This window comes from Rattus rattus, chromosome 8 (assembly GCF_011064425.1).
Source record: "Rattus rattus isolate New Zealand chromosome 8, Rrattus_CSIRO_v1, whole genome shotgun sequence".
Taxonomy (NCBI): Eukaryota; Metazoa; Chordata; class Mammalia; order Rodentia; family Muridae; genus Rattus; species Rattus rattus.
The window spans coordinates 43,921,559-43,941,720 of NC_046161.1; the positions used below are offsets into that span (position 1 = coordinate 43,921,559).

At 46.8% G+C, this 20,162-nt stretch overlaps 1 protein-coding gene across 1 annotated transcript in view; it reads right to left on the minus strand.

Moving 5' to 3' along the window:
• Window positions 1–2,116: 2,116 nt before the first annotated feature.
• Ttc12 (tetratricopeptide repeat domain 12) overlaps window positions 2,117–20,162 on the minus strand; it is a 47,271-nt gene continuing 29,225 nt past the window's right edge. The window contains exons 13-22 of the mRNA XM_032911062.1: window positions 17,777–17,945; window positions 11,894–11,986; window positions 10,499–10,559; window positions 9,735–9,872; window positions 9,193–9,291; window positions 8,692–8,760; window positions 7,009–7,110; window positions 5,730–5,829; window positions 4,092–4,317; window positions 2,117–2,275 (exon numbers count right to left, since the gene is read on the minus strand). Coding sequence (XP_032766953.1) covers window positions 2,200–2,275; window positions 4,092–4,317; window positions 5,730–5,829; window positions 7,009–7,110; window positions 8,692–8,760; window positions 9,193–9,291; window positions 9,735–9,872; window positions 10,499–10,559; window positions 11,894–11,986; window positions 17,777–17,945 — 1,133 coding nt within the window. The 3' untranslated portion in view covers window positions 2,117–2,199. The remainder of the gene's footprint in view (window positions 2,276–4,091; window positions 4,318–5,729; window positions 5,830–7,008; window positions 7,111–8,691; window positions 8,761–9,192; window positions 9,292–9,734; window positions 9,873–10,498; window positions 10,560–11,893; window positions 11,987–17,776; window positions 17,946–20,162) is intronic.

Here is a 20,162-nt window from a genome sequence, read left to right on the forward strand (position 1 = left end):
TTTATAGTGAAGACAGAATCTGCCTCATGGCATCCTTGTGAGGCTAGGAGATGCGAGACTGCTAGTTTGTAAGGCATCTCTCTCCACCTGTATAGAGAGTGCAGCCACCTCGCTGCCAAGATTACAACTCTATGCAAACTCTCAAGCACAATAGAACGTGACATTTCCCACACTTTGGGGATGGGATTCTACCTATAGCAGCCATTTTTAGAGCCAGGGAAGAGGAGTGTAGCAGAATGAGGGAGGCGTGAACCTGGAAAAGGAGACCAGCCTGTTGATTCTCCACCCGGGATGTCATCTTCCAAGCCCTGCTGAGTTCTCTGAAAGCCGTGGATTCTGCAGCCTCTAATTTTCCTCTCTGCTCTGTTTAGCATCACACATCTCCCTTGCAATTTGGCTGCTTGAAGGAGGTTTGTTTGCATGAGGCCACCGAATGGGCAGGTCCCACCTTCTCTGCTGAGACCTGTCACCTCCCTGGAACCTGGGGATACTGTTACAGCCCCATTGCAGAATACTCCAGTGAGCTCCTACCAGCTGCCCACCGTGCACTGGTTCCACAGAGAGGGATCTGGGTTACTGATTTTCATCCAGACTTCTGATATGAAATGATCCATTTTGCTTTTAAGAACCAAGTTCTTAATTTAAGCCAAGAGCTGTGCTGCCAGTGAGAAGTTTTCCTGAAGTGTGTGTGAATGAAATCCTCCCAGAGAAGGAGTCTTTTCTTTCCTGCATATTTCAGACAGCATCTGGCTTCAATACCTTAAAGGACATGAACTTATCCACCCCCAAAATCTCAAAGTAAGTCCCTTAGTACACAGGACATGAGTCAAGGTCTCCAGCCTCAGATGGCACTTGTCATATTTGTACAGTAGTGTAGCTCCCCAAAATACCTTCAGCTGTAACCTCAGCTAGCTGTCTGTTACCGTAACAAGTAGCTCTAACAATGAACTTGGAGACTGAAAAGATTTATTTGGGCTCACAGGTTTCAAGGCTTTAGATTATGACTAGGTGGGTCTGACACTTTAAAGCTTCTGTTAGTGAGAACAAACCTCGTGGTAGGAACAGGGTGCAAAACAAACTGCCTATCAGAAGAAGAGACCAAGATCCCACAAGCCTTTCCAAGTGCACACTCGAAGTCAACCAAACATCTCTACCTAGGCTCCAACAAAGTTTCCATCACCTGTCAATAACACCAAGCTAGGGACCAATCCTTTAACTCAGGGGTCTTTGGGGGAAACATTCTAGATCTCATATAACTGTCACAGCATAGGTAGGTTGGATGTATATTATTCTGTTTTCCTGATGGAGTAGAAAAGCTACCACAAAGCAACACAGCAGGCAGGAAGTAGGGGGCACCCCTCTTGGGAGCTTTGGTTTGGTGTTTCCTATGTGTCACTATACAAATGCAGATCCTGCCCCCTTCCCTGAAATGATTTGATCAACAATTGAACTGAGAAGCCAGAGAACTGTTATTTATTAAACCTTTCATTTGGGAGTCCTCGGTGTTCCTGGCTTTGGGCAATGGGAAAGAATCAATGCCTTTAAGAATGGGCTAAGCAGGAGTGTGGGATGGGTTGGGGACATAAATGTACATGATTTGGGTTTCTGTAAATAAATGCCTGTGTCCTGGCACTGTAAGTCCAGAAACAGTTTACACCTAACACAGGGGCACTTGTAAAAACACAGCCAGATGCTAATGCTGACCCCCTCAGACCCAAAGCTAGAAAGAACTCCCTTGTCAGCGAAGCCATCCATTACCACACAACCCACTGGGTTCAAAAGCACATGCCACGGATGCAGCTGGGATTCAGGTAGCTGCTGCCACCCTGGTGCTACCTACCATCAGTTTCTTAAAGGGCTGAGAACTGCAGGCAGGTGCTGAGGTGACACTGCTAAATACCGTTGATGGTTCCCTCAGGATCGAGTTCTCATCTAGTGGTGTTGCTGCAAGGGTGCCTAGGAAATGAGGCTTTTGTTTGGCCGTTTCCCAGCCTCAACAGAAAACAAAGGAGCAGGTCAGAGACCTGAGAGATGGATGCTAGAGTAGGCCACAACAGTCTCTACTGTGGTAGCCACCTGCTCTCTCCTTCCCAGTGAAAACCCAGCAGACAACGAATTTTGGAGCTAAACATTTAAAAAGAATTTATTAGTAGAGCAGTGACCCCCCTGACCCACAGTTGTGTGTGCTCACTGTGTCTTTCAAGAATCATTCAAGTGTTTCATTGTAGAGTTGAGAATTTGTATCCCGTGAAGCTCTTGCAGTTGGACAGCGAACCTGCAGTAAGTCAGGATGCAAAAGTCCAGGTTAATATATGTCACATCTCGCAGCTACCTTCTGCAGATGGACGCTGGCCATGAGCATGGGCCAGATCACTCAAGGGGAAGGGAAGTGATGGTGGCACTGGAAAGCCCTAAAGATCAAAGAGAGTAAGTTAGGCTCTAGGGGAACCCGCAAAATACTGGGAATACTCAGTGTCAGGTGTGACAGCCGGTCAGATGAAGCTGCGTTCTTAGGAAACCCCTCCATCCCACCCCAGCAGGATGCCACTTTGAACTCATCCCAGCTAATGGGTTTCCCTTTTTGTAGAAGAAAGGTTTTTATCTTTTTTCTTCCACTTGATCAATCAGAGAGAACTTGAAAGGGTTTTCAGTGTCACCCAGACCAGCCTTCTCACTTTCCAAGGGAGGAAACAGAGGTGTGCAGCTATAAGGCAGAAGTCATATTCAACCCCATCCTCAGGGTCTCCCCTACTTCTATGCAATGGATCATGGCACAGCTACGTGAAAATACCCCGAAACCATGGGGTGATTAAAGTTATAGCAGGCCCAGCACAGGAAGCAAAGGTAAATTTGAACCAATGAGTAGAGTTCAAGACCAAGCCTCTGGCTCTGGCTTGCTGGCTGTTCTGTAGCCTTGTCTCTCCGGTAGGAGACTGGTACCAGCACTGAGCAGTCCTCCATTTGCTTAGAGCCAAGTCAATCAATCAGTAAAAAAAATAGAAGTCTGGTCCAGAAAAGTGGAGAAAAAAATGAGACAACACTAAGCATAGTGGTACGTAACCATAACCTCAGTTTTTGGTGAGGCAGAGGCAGGGAGATTGCGATCAACCTGAGCTATAAAGCAAATTCTAGGCCAACTAGTGAAGAAAGAAAAGAATGAAGAGAGGGAGGGAGGGAGGATGGGAGAGAGAAGTAGGGGAGACAGATATAAAGAAATAGAGATGGGGAAAGAGAGGGGTAAGGGAGGGAGGAAGGGAGAGAGAGAGGGGGGAGGGAGAGGGAGAGAGGGGGAGGGGCAGAGGTATACAGAGAGGCAGAGACAAAGTGTATTACAGATTGGATATTAAGGGCTGGAGAGATAGCTCAGCAGTTAAGATTGCTGGCTGCTCTTTCAGAGGCCATGAGGTCTTTAATTCCCAGCAACCACATGGTGGCTCCCATAAATGTCCTTCAAAGGTCCATATTCTGGGGCCTTGGTCCCAGTCTATGCACTGTCAGAAGGTGACAGAAGCTTTAGTAAGCTCGATCTAATAGGAGGAATTTAGGTCACTAGGGTGTTCTCAAAAGGGAGTTGGGATCCAATCTGTCCCTTTTTGTGTCTTTCTTGGCTTCTTGGTCACCCCTCTGTGTCATGCATCTGCCATGGGGTCCATGCCACAGGTCCAAAGACACACATAACCAGAAGCTGAAGCCCCTGAGACCATCAGCCAAAATAGTCTTTCTTAAATGGACATTTTTGTCAAAGTGACAAGAAGTTCAATAATAGAGAGAGAAAAAGAGATGGGATGGGAGGTGTGAGAGAAAGAAGAAAGTAAGATGGGGTTGGTTGAAGGGGGATGGGATGACAGGACAGTGACCATATGCATGGGACCCAACCCTGTCGCAGGCATTTTCTTTCTCAGGCTGGAGGTTGTGGTTCCTCCTACCAAGAGACCCTTCCTCCAGAGACACAGCTCATGGAGAGACCCAGAGAGACCTGCACATAAGTCAGCAGGTCCTCCATGGGGCTCCTCCCACAGTGCTTGGCTTGCCCCACTCTTTCCGAGACGTGACCACCACTTGGGTGGCCTGGCTCAGTGGTGACCACAGACCTGGGCTCAGCAGTGCACAGCTTCCCCAGAGCGATGCCTGCATTCAGCTGGACAGCCGTCTCCTCTGAGTCACCGCCTGCCAGCTTCAACAGCACCCTCATGATGTCTGTCTTCAGCAAGGAAGAGGCCGCACTGGGCACTTCCATGCAGTTGCCAAGGCAGAGGGCTGCATTGCCCACCACAACTTCATCCTCTGAGGCAAGCAGCGTCATCAAAACATTGAACTCTGCAAGGAAACATGGGCAAAGGGAGAAATTCCAACCAACAAGCCGAAGAGGCTGACACGAGGTCATGGGAGGATGAAGGGGTGGGGGTGGGGCAAACTTCTCCAGAAACTTTGGAGAATCTGTGCTCTCTTCCTGTCACTTTGTACCGTGGTATAAGTTACTTTGTGTAGCCGGACATGATGGTTTAATTCCTGTACTCGGGAGGCAGGGACAGGTTGATGTGTGTGAATTTGAGGGCAGTCTGATCTACATAACAAGTTATATATAGGTCAACGAGAGCTACATCTGAGAAGGTGGTGGTTTGATTAGGAATGGGCCCCATAGACTCACGTGTGTGAATGCTTGGCCCATAGGAGGTGGCATTATTAGAAGGTGTGGCCTTGTTGGAGAAGTTGTGGCATGGTTGGAGGAAATGTGTCGCTGTAGGGGTGGACTTTGGGGTCTCCTATGCTCAAGCTTCACCCAGTATGGTACACAGTCCCTTTCTGTGGCCTCAGCTCCTTCTCCGGCACCATGTCTGCCTGCACCCTGCTGTTTCCTGCCGTCATAATGGACTAAATCTCTGAACTGTAGACCAGCCCAGTTACATGTTTTCCTTTGTAAGAGTTGCTGTGGTCATGGTGTCCCTTCACAGCAATGGAACCCTAAGACAGAGACTTTGTCTTTAAAATGGTTTTGAGTGTCAGAAAAGTCTGTTTCAAGACCCCCTCTCCCCACTCTACATCACCTGATGCTGCCAGCCTGACAGAAAGGCTTGCATCTTTCCGGATGGAAGGTCCTTGCCCTCTGCAGACCCCACCCAGTCAGTCAGTGTGTGAGAAGGAGGTGTGGAGAACATTTAGAAATCTTCCCCTGCTCTGTTTCCGACCCTCCCTCCCATGAATAGCTGCAGTGGATTTAGGATTTAAGTTAGATTATGGGAAAATTAGAGCATTCTTTGGCCACATGGTAATAACTCTACAGCCTTCACCTCTATCTCATGAATGGAGTACATCCAACACTCTTCAGGATAACTTTATAAAGCGATCTGAATGAATTAAGTTGGCCTCGCTGCCGAAATTCTCTTTGTTCTTTTATGGTTGAAGGTGCTTTGTTTCCCTCTCCATCCAAGAAGGGGGAGAGCCCGTGCTAGGCCAGTCCCAGCATCACTATAGAAACAATTCCAGGTTAGCTTTGGGGGTGGGGGATGTTGTCCAGCTTCTGCCCTGTGATCTTTGAGCTGCCTGGCATTTTCCTGAAGCATAGACCAAAGGCCAGTAAGGCACTTGAGACACCGTGATGGGAGGTGAACTGACATCCTGTTGTGGTGCTGCCCAGATCTCTCCCCCCTCCTCAGTCTCCGTTCTCTCTGCAGCTTCCAGGATGGATCCCCCTCAGAGGCCCGGGCTCCCATAATGAAACCGTCACTCACTTTTATCAAGTCTCATTACTTCTTCTCGAGCTGCGTGGTAGCTGTTTGTGCAGATAGCCAGTGTCTTCATGGCATAACGTGATGCAGTCTGGCCTCCCGTCTGGGTTTCAGAACAAAATCAGAAAAGCAAGGTCAAGGGTCTAACCATTCTTGCCTGGATACCTCAGTGGTCATAACAGTGCCAGTGGCCGCTGTGGCATCTAAGGGGATTAGATGGCACTTCATAGGTGAGCAAGGATGGAGGGTCACTGTACCCACCTGTCCACCTAGCCCAGGCCCAGAGTAGGACGTAGGTCTGTCGCCTTACACCTGACACCACTGAAAGGCCTTATTAGAGATTGGCTCAGACCCCAGCTGATTGGCTCAGCTGATGTTTTCCCAAAGGGAAGCAAATGCCAACCCCCGCCTCCCATCCTTTGGCTTGGGAGAATAAGGGTTGACAATCTCTGTGAAGAAGATCTCACCAACTGAGATCATTATAAGAGGTAGCAATTATGCAATCATATCCCATAATATCCAGGTCTTTAGGATATATGTGTACATGTATGGATGCATCTAGCAGTCTCTGGCATCATGCCAAAACTGTAGGGATCACGACAGACACTGATCAGGTGTCAGTCTTGACTGAGACCTTTCATCCTGCCCCTGTGTCATCTACCCGGGCCTGGCAGCATCTTCCCCAGCATGGAGCTTGCTTCCTGCCCCATTTAGTCCAAGGATTTGTTCTGCTGCAATAGTAAATGAGTGATTGGGCCTTACAGCGCATGGGCGGGATCTAGACGCAGCACCCTGATAATTCCAGGTGACTCCAGCTCCTCACTTGGATTCGTTGCACCCTCTTTGTGTGGGAAATCCCAACATCCTCTGGTCACATGACAACTCTGCAGCCTCCAAGGGACACAAATGGAGTTACAACTGGTCCACTCCAGATAAGGACAGAAGGGACCAGGAATCCACGAACAAAATAATTACATTAAGGGACCTTGCCAAAAGCTGTTCAATGCACTTTGTTCAAGGACAGAGGCTGCCCGTTTCGTGCTAGATTTGGAAGGCAAGCAGTTTTTAACCACTGTTGCCGGAGAACAATTTGCTTATTCATTCACTGCTTTGTCACTGCTCGGGCACTGTCGAGGTGGACAGACGGGAGACTCGGCTCTCTATTCAGGCAGAGATGACATCTTGCCATGTTAACCACACAGCCACACCTTCCTCCTGCCCTCTGAGTTGACCAGGTGATCTCGGGACAGTTAAGAAGGGGTGAGCAATGCCGTTACTTTACCTTCAGGAATTTAATCATTTTCTTGACCACTCCTGCTATCAGGGCCTCCTCCACAATGGTCTGAGAGGAAGAAAGGGTCCGGCTCAGAACACCCGCCGCTCTCTGAGGGGACACAAAGAGGTTGCTTAGACACCCCATCCAGAAACGCTGGTGACTTTCAAAGTTAATGAGGGGGAGTTTTGCAAGCAAAAGTAATCATTAGTATTGGGAGCAAAATTTACTCCTCAATTTTTAAATGATATAATGGGCAAAGAACACATAGTGAACATAGTTCTTTTATAATAAAACTGACAGGCAGACAGCTCAAAGGGTTGCAAATCATGACCCCTGGCACAGAGGCCCAGTGTAGTTTAGCTTTACACAGGGCTCAACCCTGAGAGTCAGTCCTTCCTGGGTGCCTCCTAGACCTCAGTATCAGCAGGGTCCTCATCTGAGGATGCTCCACTTCCAGGATCGGCCTGTGGAGTTTTCAATTGTCATTTATTTTTATCTTTCCCTAGCTCTGTCTTTTGGTTCGACTTTCTGGGAGATTTCATTTGCTTTACTTCCCAGTTTTTATTCCATTTAAAATATTTTGGAATTATAATTATTGGGATGTGTCTGTGAATGAGTGAGAATATGTGTTTGTGTGTAAGAGTATGTGAGTAGACATGTGAATGTGTGTGGATATAAGTGTATGTGTATGAGTGTGTGAGTGTATGTATGTGTGTATGTGTGTATGACTGTGTATATGAGTGTGTGTATATGTGTGTGTGTCTCTGTGTGTATGTGAGTGTGTGTCTATATGTGTGTGAGTGTATGTACATGTGAATGTGTGTGTATATGAGTGTGTATGAGTGTGTGAGTGTGTGTATGTGAGTGTGTGTGAGTGTGTATATGAGTGTGAGTGTGCATATGTGTGTATGTGTGTGTGAGTGTGTGGTGTGTGTGTGTGTGTGTGTGTGTGTGTGTGTGTGTGTGTGTATATGAGTGTGGTGTGCATATGTGTGTGTGTGTGTGTGTGTGTGTGTGTGTGTGTGTGTGTGTGTGAGTGTGTGTGGTGTGTATATGGTGTGGTGTGCATGTGTGTGTGTGTGTGTGTGTGTGTGTGTGTGTGTGTGAGTGTGTGTGTGTATATGAGTGTGGTGTGCATATGTGTATGTGTGTGTGTGTGTGTGTTTATGTTTGTGTGCTTGTGCCACAATGCTCAGGTGGATGACAGGTCAGAGGACAGCATGAGAAGGTCTCAAGCCAACCCCTCTGCCTGTAGGTCTTAAAGGATCGCTTTCTGATACCTGTCCTGGATGTCACCTTGTCTAGTTAGGTGTTAGGTCCTGCAATGATAAAGTAGGTGAAGAGTTCATCCTAGAGTGGTGGCCAACGGCCTCCTGAATCATGTTAAGTTCTTCACATCCACTGTCCTAACCACAGAACCATCTTTGTTTTCATAGCCAAGTGTCAGAAGCAGAATTCAAAAAGTCATTCTAGCATACGTCTCCAAGGGATCTCTTGAAATAGTATACATGAGGCAGGCTGCACTGCATCAGCTCATTAAAGTCTAGCCTGCATGGTTAAGAGATTCAGAATTTGGGTTCCTGGACCCCACAAGGCTCACATGTGTAGGGGTCACCAAATGCTCTCAGATTAAAGGCAAAGTTTGGACATGGAAACAGTACTAGGACACTAGTTTTGGGAGAAACTTACTGTTAAGATTCCTCCATCCTGGCTGTTCAGTAGAGACAGGCACTTCCGGCTTATCTTCATTGCCCACGACTACAAACATGGGAATATCGGAAAGACTTTAAAACCCTGAGAGTTAAAATCCCCAGTAGAGTATTTTTCAAGCAATCAAACTGAGCCACTCTCTAGGGACCACAGCACCCATGTGCATATCCACAAAGGTTTATTTTATTGCTTCCATATCTGTCTCCTCTAGTTCTGGACTAGCAAAGTATATCTTATTTGACTCTTTAAATGCAGCCCAATAGGTTCAACATATTTTGTGGATGTGGAGAGCTTTCTAATGAACATGAGAGTGACTCTTGCCCTCAGCAAAGTGACAGCATATTCCTTCATCCTTCCCATCTTTCCAAGCTGCTAATGTTCAGGGCCACATGCTTCTGGTCACCTTATGAATATATGAACGTATCAAGCAACTTGATATGGGTAGTCCATCCCAGGGAGCCAAGGAGTGTGTCATTTTACCTCGGAGAGGAAGGGGACCTCAAGACACAAGTTCATGATGAGTCCTAAGAGAGTATAGGTGACCTCTCTGTACAGGTCCATGTCCTCCTCACACTTGACCTGGAAACAAAACATCATCTTGCTGCCTTGCAGATTTTCATGGTATTATCTTTCCTTAGATGAGTGACTTGAGATACCCATACCCCCTATATTGTTAATATCATGGACTTCCCAGTGGTAGAAGAACAGATACCAGCTCTAGGAATTGGCATTAACTTAGGAGCAGTAACTTGGGTACCTTGGCTATGGCATTCTGGCTTAGCAGGCCCTGAGTTTGCACTGAAATCTGGGCCATGGAAGTGGATGGTCAACTCTATCAGAAAAGCCTCCAAATCTCCCTAGGTCAGAGAAACTTGATCTAGAATACTTTGGAGGTCACCATCCCACCAAACTATGGATATAGTGAGAATAAGCCAGTGGGGCCCTAGAAACAGAATTACTGTTAGAAGTCAGCGCCCCACAAGAGTACAGGAGACCAACTTTGAATAGAAAGGCTGTGATACCAGGAGGTCCAAGCAGGCATCCCCAAACTCTTCATAGGCTAGCATGTGTCTTCTGGCAGCAGGCTCAGCACTGATGTTTCCCATCAGAGCAATGCACTGGCAGAGGGCCGAGGGGCTGGTTAACTTGGGCTCTCGTTTCTACAAGTAAATTCAGAGATGTCTCAGACAGCAGATAAACAATGTCAAAGGATTTTCTAGAAAAATCCCTCATTCACCAAAAGGCTAGGAGCTAGGCAGCTATCTTAATGTCACATCATAACATCAATGAAATCACCCTGGTAACAGGATGGAGTCACACATTTGGCTTCTCCACCAACCAGCTTCTAAACGTTGAGATATGGTAATGCTCCTCCAGGGTCTCCTGAACTTTTCATTGTTCAACAGACATAGCATGCTCTCCAGGGAGAGCCCTAGCTCCATCCCTAGCAATGCTACACTTGTCTTGATGGAGGTGATTTCCACCCAGGGGACAAAGCCATACTCTGTCCTGAAGACACTACTTTGTGCTAGGAGGACTCTGATGGAGATACTGTCAAGTAAGATGCAATCCACATGCAGTGTTTCCCTACACTGTCCACTGTCCATAGCCACTTCTATTTGTCCTGTCTGTAGTTGTTTTAACAACTGAACTGTGTAAATTCCAGCTGTGGATAAATGAGTAATCAAGCTGAGAGACAACAAGGGTGCTGGGTCGTTAATTGTGCCTCAACAGCCCTGTCCTGGAAGAAGGACCTGACAGAGGAGAGAGCTGGGGGTTTGCTCACCAGAGCACCCGTGAGAGCAGGGAGGACATCTGGAAGGTTGGCATGGAACCACACTTGGAATCTGTTGAGAGAACATCAGCCAGGATAATTTCAAAATGACACAAACTATGCCATGAGGCTGGCATCTCAGGTAATACCTCAGAGAGCTAGAGGGTCCGTGTGACTTATGGTACGCATTTACAACTCATTTTGTGTGCCTAAAGTTAAAAGTCACTGGGTCTGTCATGTGACTCATTTTCTAAGCTTAGAGAATCATCTTTGATATCAGACAATAGGTCTCACATAACGGCTCTGGTCCAGAGAAGTTGCTGGAATCCCACAGCTCTGTTGAGGTGACAGCATCCCTTTGGTGTGCCCAGTGCAAGTGGGAAACTGTGAATGCAAGTTCACTCATCACAGCCTCAGGGATGTTCACTGGTTACGGCCTCAGGGAAGGCCCAGACACACAGCGCCATATGCCATGCTCCCAGCCTCCCCCAGCTGGCCTACCTGTGGGCATGGTAGCTCTCTCTTCCACGGCCATTTCCAGGCAAGACTCACAATGTGTGCACTGAATATTTTAAATGCTTATGAGAAATTACTTAAGAATTTTTAACTATTCCAAAATCTAGGATTTTACCATCGCCTCCCCAGCAGCTAAAATCAAAACCCAAGGCAGGAAGAGATAGCTGCTCAGTATCACTGGCGACCCAAGAGGGGGCGACCTTTCCCCTTCCTCCTCTGCTTGCTCACTCAGTCATTCAATACAGGTTTGCCAGCAGTTACCATGGCACCAGGCCAGGTGCTGCCCAAGTGGCGGGAAGCTTCCCTGAGACACAGCTGACGTGCCTACTGCAAGCAGTAGTGTTTTCAGTAGTCATCCTCCCCAGAGTCTGTCTGAGGTTGCCCCAGGGACCAAGGAATAAGGGGCTGTGGAGATGCTCACGTCCCTTACATAAAATGGCATGGTATTTGCATATAATCTGTGTATAACCTCCAGGGAGATTTGAGCCATCTCTCATCATTGGTAGTTGTGGTACTGAAGCAATGTAAGTGTTATGTAAATAGCCACCATATGCATTGTTAGGGAATGATCAGGAAAAGTGTCTGTCCATGTTTGGTACTGAAGCATCTTTAGAAGCACTCTTGATCAGAGGTTGATTAAACTCACAGATGCAGAATTAATAGGACCAAGGGGTAACTGTGTATTATGGCTTCCAAACTCACAGAGGCTTGGGTCACCCTTCATCAGGAGGGACTGGGATGAGAGTGGATGGGAACAGTCTCCTTACTCAGCCAATCCTGTAATGCTCATGTGGAGATTAGTCTCGTCTCTGTAGATGCTGCCATTTTTCAAAGACCACACAACTTAACACAGGCGGAAGAACTGTCAGTTTATACAAACAAAACAATTACCTTTCTTCTAGAGCCAAATCTGTGAGAAGTCCGATGGCCGTATTGGCCTTCTTATCTGAGAAGTCAAGAAACGACAGCAATGCTTCACACAGTCTGCAAAGAGCCATTAAAAACACAAAACTCAGAATGGAATGTCTTCTGACCCTCAGCATCTCCAATAAGGTGCCCTTGTAAGGAGCCCAGCCCAGCCTCAGCATATGGGAAAGAAAAGTTGAAAGGATGGATCCCCCATGCCTACCCAGGACCCATAGACACCACCCTTCCGGGATGGCTCCAGCACTCCATGTAAATCCCCATGTGGATAAACAATTTTAATCTAAGTTCACTAATTAATCAGACACCAGCTTGGAAGAACTTTCTGGTGTTCTGCCCTACGGCTGTGTCTCCGTTGAGTTTATTAACTTGGACGACATCTAAATGGCACACTTCCTAATCTACTCATAACTAAAGTGGGAGGCCCCCTAATAAGACAGATGATGGAATAAATATTTAACAAGAACTTGACAGGCTGCTGAATATAGCAGATGGATTTAATAGCATTAGAGTCCTCTACCGAGAGCTGGAGACTGTAGGTGAGGAGCAGAGTTGGGAGGCTCACTTTGGTTACTGATTCATACAGGTTAGATTCAAGGGTTTTGTGCTGTTTGTAAACAGAGTCTGAGTGAACAGTCCAGTTCAGATGACAGAAAAAGCCACATAACCCCAAGGTGCCCGAAGAAGACTTACTGTCAGCACACCAGACCTCAAAGTGCTGAGTCCCTCCAGCAAACTGAGCATCTGTGGCATGCTGCGTGCAGTGCTTAGCACCTAGCTCCTGGTCTACAGCGACACATGTACAAACCGTGACAGAAAGCATTAGGAACGTGCTAGAATAGATTCATGCTAAGGCCTCAGAGTCTCTCTAGCAGGGTGTGTTGGGGGGATAGAGATGAAAGGGCTTCAACAATGTGTGTTGTCTAAGCTGCATCTTCAGAGAACACTGGTGCTTATTGTCATGCACTCATTCATCTGGGTGAGCTAAACTGCCACTGGCTACTGTGCAGGCCGTGAGGTTGGTTCTAGGACCACAAAGATAAAACGAGGCACTGTTCTGGCATTAGGGAGCTTACAGGCCAGTACCGGGCACAAGGAAACAGGGCACATCAGACAGAACACCCTGAGGTATCTCAGACCAGGAGGCATCTTTGGGACACCTATCAGCTCTCTACCATTAGTGCTTTGCAAGAGGAGAGTAGGGTGTGGGGAGGTGAGAGAACTAGACAGAGCTCATTTCATGACGGGCCTTCTAGAGTCTTCTACAAACTTTGGGTTTAACCCCCAAGGACCACTTACTCCCATGTGATAGATGACTTCCTGGTGGTAGTGTGGGGGCAGGGTGGTGCACAGACTACTACTTAAGCCCCAAATCTCTGGAAGATTGCACTTTAACCAGGCCCCAGGTGACTCTCATGAGTTAGTCTTGAGGGCAATGGAGAGTCACTTTAGAATTTTAAGCATGAAACTGAACCAGTATGCATTTTAGAAACATCTTTTTGCTGATTTAATGGAGGTCAGATTAGAGGAGGTAGGACACAGGGAGGGACAGAGAACCTCACCAGGGAGATGTGTGGTTGTCCTGGCAATAAAGGTCATGGGACCAGGCTGAGGCAGTGGCAGGATGAGAGGTGCCATTAAACAGGAGGCATAACAAAGACTGAGAGGGAATGATGAGGAGCGGAGGAGGAGGACGGCTAGGGTGACCCAGGAGAATAATGAATAAGGACTGACAAGGTCTTATGAGTACGATGAGGGTGGTAAAAGTCAACTCTAGATTCTGGCTTAGCAGCTGGATAGTTAGACATGCGATGCTAAAACAGAAAATTCAGGTGAAAGAGACAGGCCCCAAAGAACCACATTTTCTTTGTTATACTCTTCAGAGACAAGGAGGCAGGATCTGCAACAGAAGTATGTTGTTACCCTAATCTTTAAGACATAGACACTGCCTTTTAAAGTCACAGACAAGAAAAGAGCAAGCATAGGATCCTGGAGCCCCTGGCTTGGATGATGGCACAAGGGGGAGGGGTTAGTTAGTACAGGAATCCAAGAAGGAAAAGCTATGATGGAGGGGAGAGACAGGATCGGTGATATCGGCAGCCCTGGTATGAAGTTTGAGAAGGCTCTGCTCAAGAGGACCAGATGCTTAAGGGCAGTGAAGTGACAGGAAAAGATATCTGAGAGGACAGCAGGTGCCTACTTTTAAGGTATAGAATCGGTTTAGCAAATTGTTCTGGGAAGGGCTGAATCCCCCGAGGATTGGTAGAGGAAATTGAATGCTTATACTAGAAAAGCCTAGTGAGGGGCCCATAATGCTGGGAAGAGGCAGGATTTGATGTTCTCTTTAGACCCATCATATTCTGGGCTGGCCTTGGGGCAGAGAGTCATGGGATAGTACATGGGATAGGCAACATTGTCATGATAGCTCTGGTAGTAGGGTTACCTGGGGGTCGAGGGGTGACTCACACCCTAACTGGCTGGGAAGACCTCTTGTTTGTTGAGCTGTCCTATTGCCTGGACCAAATCTAATGGAGACATTGAAAATGCTGGCCCTTCCCCAGAGGGGAGCATGCATGGGCTGGGTTGGGCTCATCAGAGGGACACCCATACTTGATGGGGTGGGGCTACATGATGTCTGAAGCTCAGTTGTCCCCAAGCTCCTGCAAATCCTTGACTTCCTCAGGAGTGTATGCTAGTGCTTATCCTTCAGAAATAATTTGCTTTGGAATTGGTCCAAATTCCTCCTCCACCAATTTAGCTCTGTGTTCTTGGTCTTGATGATGAATGCTGATGAACTTGAATAGCATCAAGGACAGACCAGAGTCAGGGTCATCCAAGGACAGCCATGGTCAAGGTCATTCTGGTTTAGCCTTAGGACACATAAACAACAATCTTCCTAACCCATGACTAAACACTTCTCCTAACTTCTCTCATTACCTACAGAGGACAGTGTGTCCCTTTTCACCTCGTCTTGTTCTGAGGCACTTTTTCTGCACTCTTGACAGACTGTTGTCTCAGTGGATGAACCACAGTTCAGAGAATGGGCTCATGGAACCCACCTTTCCACTACTGTCCCCATTTAAGGCTGAACAATCTACCCTAAAGAGAGAAAAATGATCATTAAAGCATTATTAGGTTCATGCCAAGTGTCAGATAGGGATGTCCGGTGGTTCTTTACTGTGGTAGCAGTTGGTAGCTGGCCAGCCTCACAGTCACCATGTCCCCCTTCCGATTTGCCTGATTCTGCTACAGAAGCCTGCACAATGTCCCTGTGTAGTCCAGGACACAAGTCTACCCAACAGAAGTAAGCAGTGGCTTTTCTTAATGAAAAGAGCAGATCCAGTGGGAGCTAAGCTGTGTGAAAATATGGACATGAGGCTTGTGAGAAAATACGGACATGAGGCTTGGCATCCCACCCAGGGGTAAGGAAAGGTAAGTAAGTGTAAGGACCACAATCTTGGCCTTGGCATCTCCATGTTACCTGTTGATCCATTTAGTCTTTTATTTTTAAGAAAAGTGGGCAAGACAGGCCAGGCTCTGTTTCACTTAAGCTCCTTTTACTCAAATTGTTTGCATAATGCAGGAGAAAAATATCTAAACTGACTAGACACACCTCTGTTTGTTTGTTTGTTTTTGGAGGGCAGAGGGTAGTGTGCTGAGGACTGAACCCTAACACGTACCAGGCAAAGGCTCTACCATAAAGCCATATGCCCAACCTATCACAGTTATCTTAAAATACAACGAATTTATATTTATATAAATATAAATGGTTCTCTTAAAGGCCAGAGAAGGCATCAGATATGCAGCTAGAGTTCTGGGTGATGGTGAACTGCTCAATATAGGTGCTGAGAACTGAACTCAGGTCCCCTGTAAGAGTAGTGCATGCTCTTAGCTGCTGAATCATCTCTCCAGTTCTGCACCATCTCTCTTAAGTGCCATTCCAAGTGTGCAGTAGAGACAAGACAATGTACCTCTCGCAGGCCAAAAATGGATGAAAACACTTAGGAGAATCAAGCTCCAGACTGTGTGAATTTTAAACCCCAGGGTTTTCTACAAAGTGGGAGACCTGTTTTGGCTAGTTCATAACATCAGGGAGGAAGGTGACCTGCTTGCCTCTATGAGGTGTGCAATGCTTTGTCCTGCTTCAAACCACCTCAGAGAACAAACTATACCTCCTTCCCACTTATCTGAAGATGGACATTAGTAAGACTAAGACTACTGGTGCTGAAAGCAATAAACTGAGGTCTCCCTGCTGACATGAGAGTACTCAAGACTGTGTGGACCAAGGTGAGCCACAACCCCCACTGACATCCAAGACGCTGGAGACGTTCAAGTTGAGACTGTGGCAATTCAGGTAATTTAGGGCAAAAGTCACAAGATGACAGCTGGATGGTTTCAGAGAAAATCACAGGTGATGAAGGGGTTGAGTTGATGGCTGCAGAGTCACCTGAAATGCCCATGTGCTTTGGAGACCTTCGCTAGCAACCCACCTGCCCAGTGGGTGGAGCTTCAGGGTTGCCCAGGCCTTTTCTGGAAGGCTCTGTGGCTATGACAGAACAGGAGCAGGGAGAAGGAGGCCACCCTGTCCTTGGCACACAATGAATTCCTCACCAGATGGACAGGTGAGAGGGACTCAGCCTGGTCCAGGGAGATCTGGCTCTTTTTCATACAAAAGATCGAGAGTGGGGACTGGGCTCCAATGGGCAAGAACCAGGGGACAGCTGGACGATATAGCCTTGTTACTTGGTGTGGCTTCTCCTGCCTACTCTGTGAAGAGGGTAGCAACATGAACTCTGTGACCACAGGAGATAAAGTGAGATGGCAGTGAAGAAATCTGGCAGATTAATGTTTGTTCCGAAGTCATGTCTGAAATGTTTGCAAAGCAGGCCACAGTAAATGCTATTTCTACCAGTTTAAACCGTATGAAATAGCTGACATTCAACTTTTCTGATCTAAAAAACAAACAAACAAAAACAAAAAACAAAAAAAAAATGGAACGTCAATTTCATATGGTCAAATTTATAACCAGAAAACAAGTGAACAGTGTAAATTAAATAAATAAATAAATAAATAAATAAATAAATAAATAAATAGGGGCTGAGAGAGAGCTCAGTCAGTAACAGTGCTTGGTGTACAAACCTGAGGATGTGCAGCACCCCACACAAGTGGATCATGGTGGTACACACTTGTGAACCCAGCACTGGGGAGGCAGAGATGGATCACTGCGGGTTATTAGCTGTCCTGTCTTGCATATAACAGGGATTCCTGGTCCTAATGACAGTGACATATCTTGACAAACAAGGTGAATGGCTCCTGAGGAACAACCCCTGAGGTTGACCTCTGACCTCCACAGACATGCATATCAACGTGCACCTTGACACACAAGTGCACTCAGGTACACGTTTACACCTGCCTCCTGCATGCTCTATCTTTTCAGAAATGTCTGAAGGACGTGAAGACAAACCACCACTACTGCATCAAAGAGAACAGATGAAAAGCAAGGGGAGGGGCAGGGTAGGGCTGGGCCTGAGTCTAACAATGAGGAAGAAGCAAGTGGTCTGTTTCCAGGCTGGGTTCTCTGACTGCCTGTGGGAACGCTACCTCTGGCAGGTTCACTGGTCTCTGTGCAGAACTGAATCTGTGCATGGTTCGGATCTCACTCAGGAGCTGGTCTGAGAACCTTCCTGATAGGGCTCCCCTCAAAGGCTCCTTTTGTAGTCTTTTGTGAAGGCTCATGACAATCTCATGGCAACTAGACACCAGAGACAGGAGGAGGTATGGGCAGCTTGACTTTGTCTACTTAGTGGTGACCTCAGGGTCATAAGGAAGATCCCACCAACAAAGGCTCACCGGGTCATGTCAAGGTGCTTGATCACTTGGTTCCGGCCATGATCCGTCTGGGTGAGCTGCAGCAGTAGGGCCAGGCTCTGCTGTTGAATCACCAGGATTCTGGAGTCCATGAAGGAAGGCAGCAGCTTGGCCATATCAGGGTGGGACAAAAGCAGGCGCTGGTTCTCCTCTGCAGGACACAGGTGTTAGTGGCCTCAAGGTGCCATGATGGCATTTAAGTCAGTTCTGTCACCCACCACCCTTCAGAGTGGCTGGATTTTAACACACTTGCCATGCAGGATAAGAACTGGACTCCAGGGTCAACATTCTGTGTCTGAATAAGCAGAGTGAAGACCTTTGCTGATAACTAACTTTTCAGGTCCTCGGCTTGACAATGACCCCCACCTGTCAAGAGTTTTTATGAGAATTCAGCGAGCCACTGCCTGATGGTGCTGACCGAGACTGGCTCTCATAGACTAGCTACATTGTTATCATTATTATAAAAGCTTTCTCAGTGGGGGAACATGGAATGGTATAAAGGAAAAGCATTTGGCTTAACCAGACACCAGAGCACCTCCAGAAACTGGCCTGAGCAACTGTTTTTCTTCTTCCCAAGAAACTACGATATCATGTGAGCAGTGTTGCCCATCCTTGACAGTGAGCTCTTTCGAGAGTACTAACATTGAAACCCAATGACATTGAATTTTGCCTGCTTTGTGTTCTGAGCAGGCATGTGAGGGCAGACAGAACATAGGCAGGAGTATGAGAATAAGTAATGAAATGCAGTAGAGCACCCTGAAGGATGATGTCTTGGTCTGAATCTGAAATAATACTCAAAGGTTGCTGTGTTAAAGCTTTGGTTGCTTGGATTTGGGGAGGTAATGATGCCAAAATGTGGGGATTTGAATGTGAGTGCCCTCTCCCGATAGGCTAATATAATTTGAATGCTTGTTCCTCAGTTGGTGGAACTGTTTGGGAAGGATTTGGAGGTGTGGCCTTGTTAGAGGAGGTATGTCATTGTGGGTGGGCTCTAATTAACTTTTTTCCCTAACCAACAATATACCATTGATATATTTTCATGCTTTGCTTTTGCACATTCTTTGGCTTCTTTAAAAATGGCTTTGTGTTTACTGAGTTGGGCATGTCAAGATTCCATGAGCTTGACACACAGCATATGCATACCCCAGGTGAAAATATTTTTCAGATATTAAAACAACATAACTTCAAGGTTTACAAAAGCAAAAGTATCTGGGCTATTGTGTCTGATTTACAGAGAGAAAACAGTGTTCTTCACCTTCCTTTAGGAATCTTGGAATTTGTTTTATTTTGGTTTGGTTTAGTTTGAGTATGTCTCTTAGTGTGTGTGTGTGTGTGTGTGTGTGTGTGTGTGTGTGTGTGTGTGTGTGTGTGTGTGTGTGTAGGCCAAAGGACAGCTCACATGTCATCCCTAGGCTTCATTTAAATCTTTTCTCCTCTTCTCTTTCCCTCTATCCCTATCTTTTTCTTATCTTCTTTCTTTCCTTCCTCTCCCCTCCCTTTTCTCTTTCTCTCTCTTTATGGGTCTCACTGACCTGGAAATCACTGAATAGGCCAGTCTGGGTGACCTTAGAGCCCTGGGGATCTACCTGTCTCTACATTCCCAGCATGCTACCACACCTGTTTTGGGTTTTTCTGTTGTTAATTTGGGTTCTGAGAATCAAACACTGGTGCTTGGCTTTACCTACTGATCCTTTGCAGTAATTGGGCTTCCTGATAAGCGAGGTGTCTGCAGCCTACATTAAATTCTCAGTCCTCCAACCTACTAACGGAATGGAGCTTGCTTCCTCATACTTGGCTGGCCCCGTGCACACACTCACTGCTTGCAGGCTCTACCCTGTCACGGTTCTCATTTCTCGTGTTTCCCATCTCAAGATCAACCCCATTCTAATGAAACATTTTTTTTAGAGATTAAGGAAATAACTTAAAATCTTGATATACTCAGAAGCCAAAAAGGTGACTAAGAAAGATTATACAAGGACTTAATAAACTCTGGAGGGTGCTGTATGAAGCAAGGTAAGAGTTGACAAAATAAAATCCCTCTGGCCTTTTCCTATTTCAGTGACAGATGCTCGTCAGTGTCCAGAGGCTGGCTGGTAGTCATATATCTCCAGATGCTTCGAGGGCTGCTGTGGTCAGCAAAACCAAGTATCTTTAAACAGACGAAAAAGGAAACTATCCATCCGCATTGCTCATGACATGAGCAGAAGTCATGAGTCTGCAGAGCAGGCAGAGACCCTGGGGGCACGCACTCATTAAGCTGACAGTGATCTTGCCCACCCTCCACTCCAGTGTCTGAGTCAGAGGAGGAGGAGGGAGGGGAAGAGGACAGTGAGAAGGAGGAGAGGCAGGAGGAGGTGGAGGCTGGGGA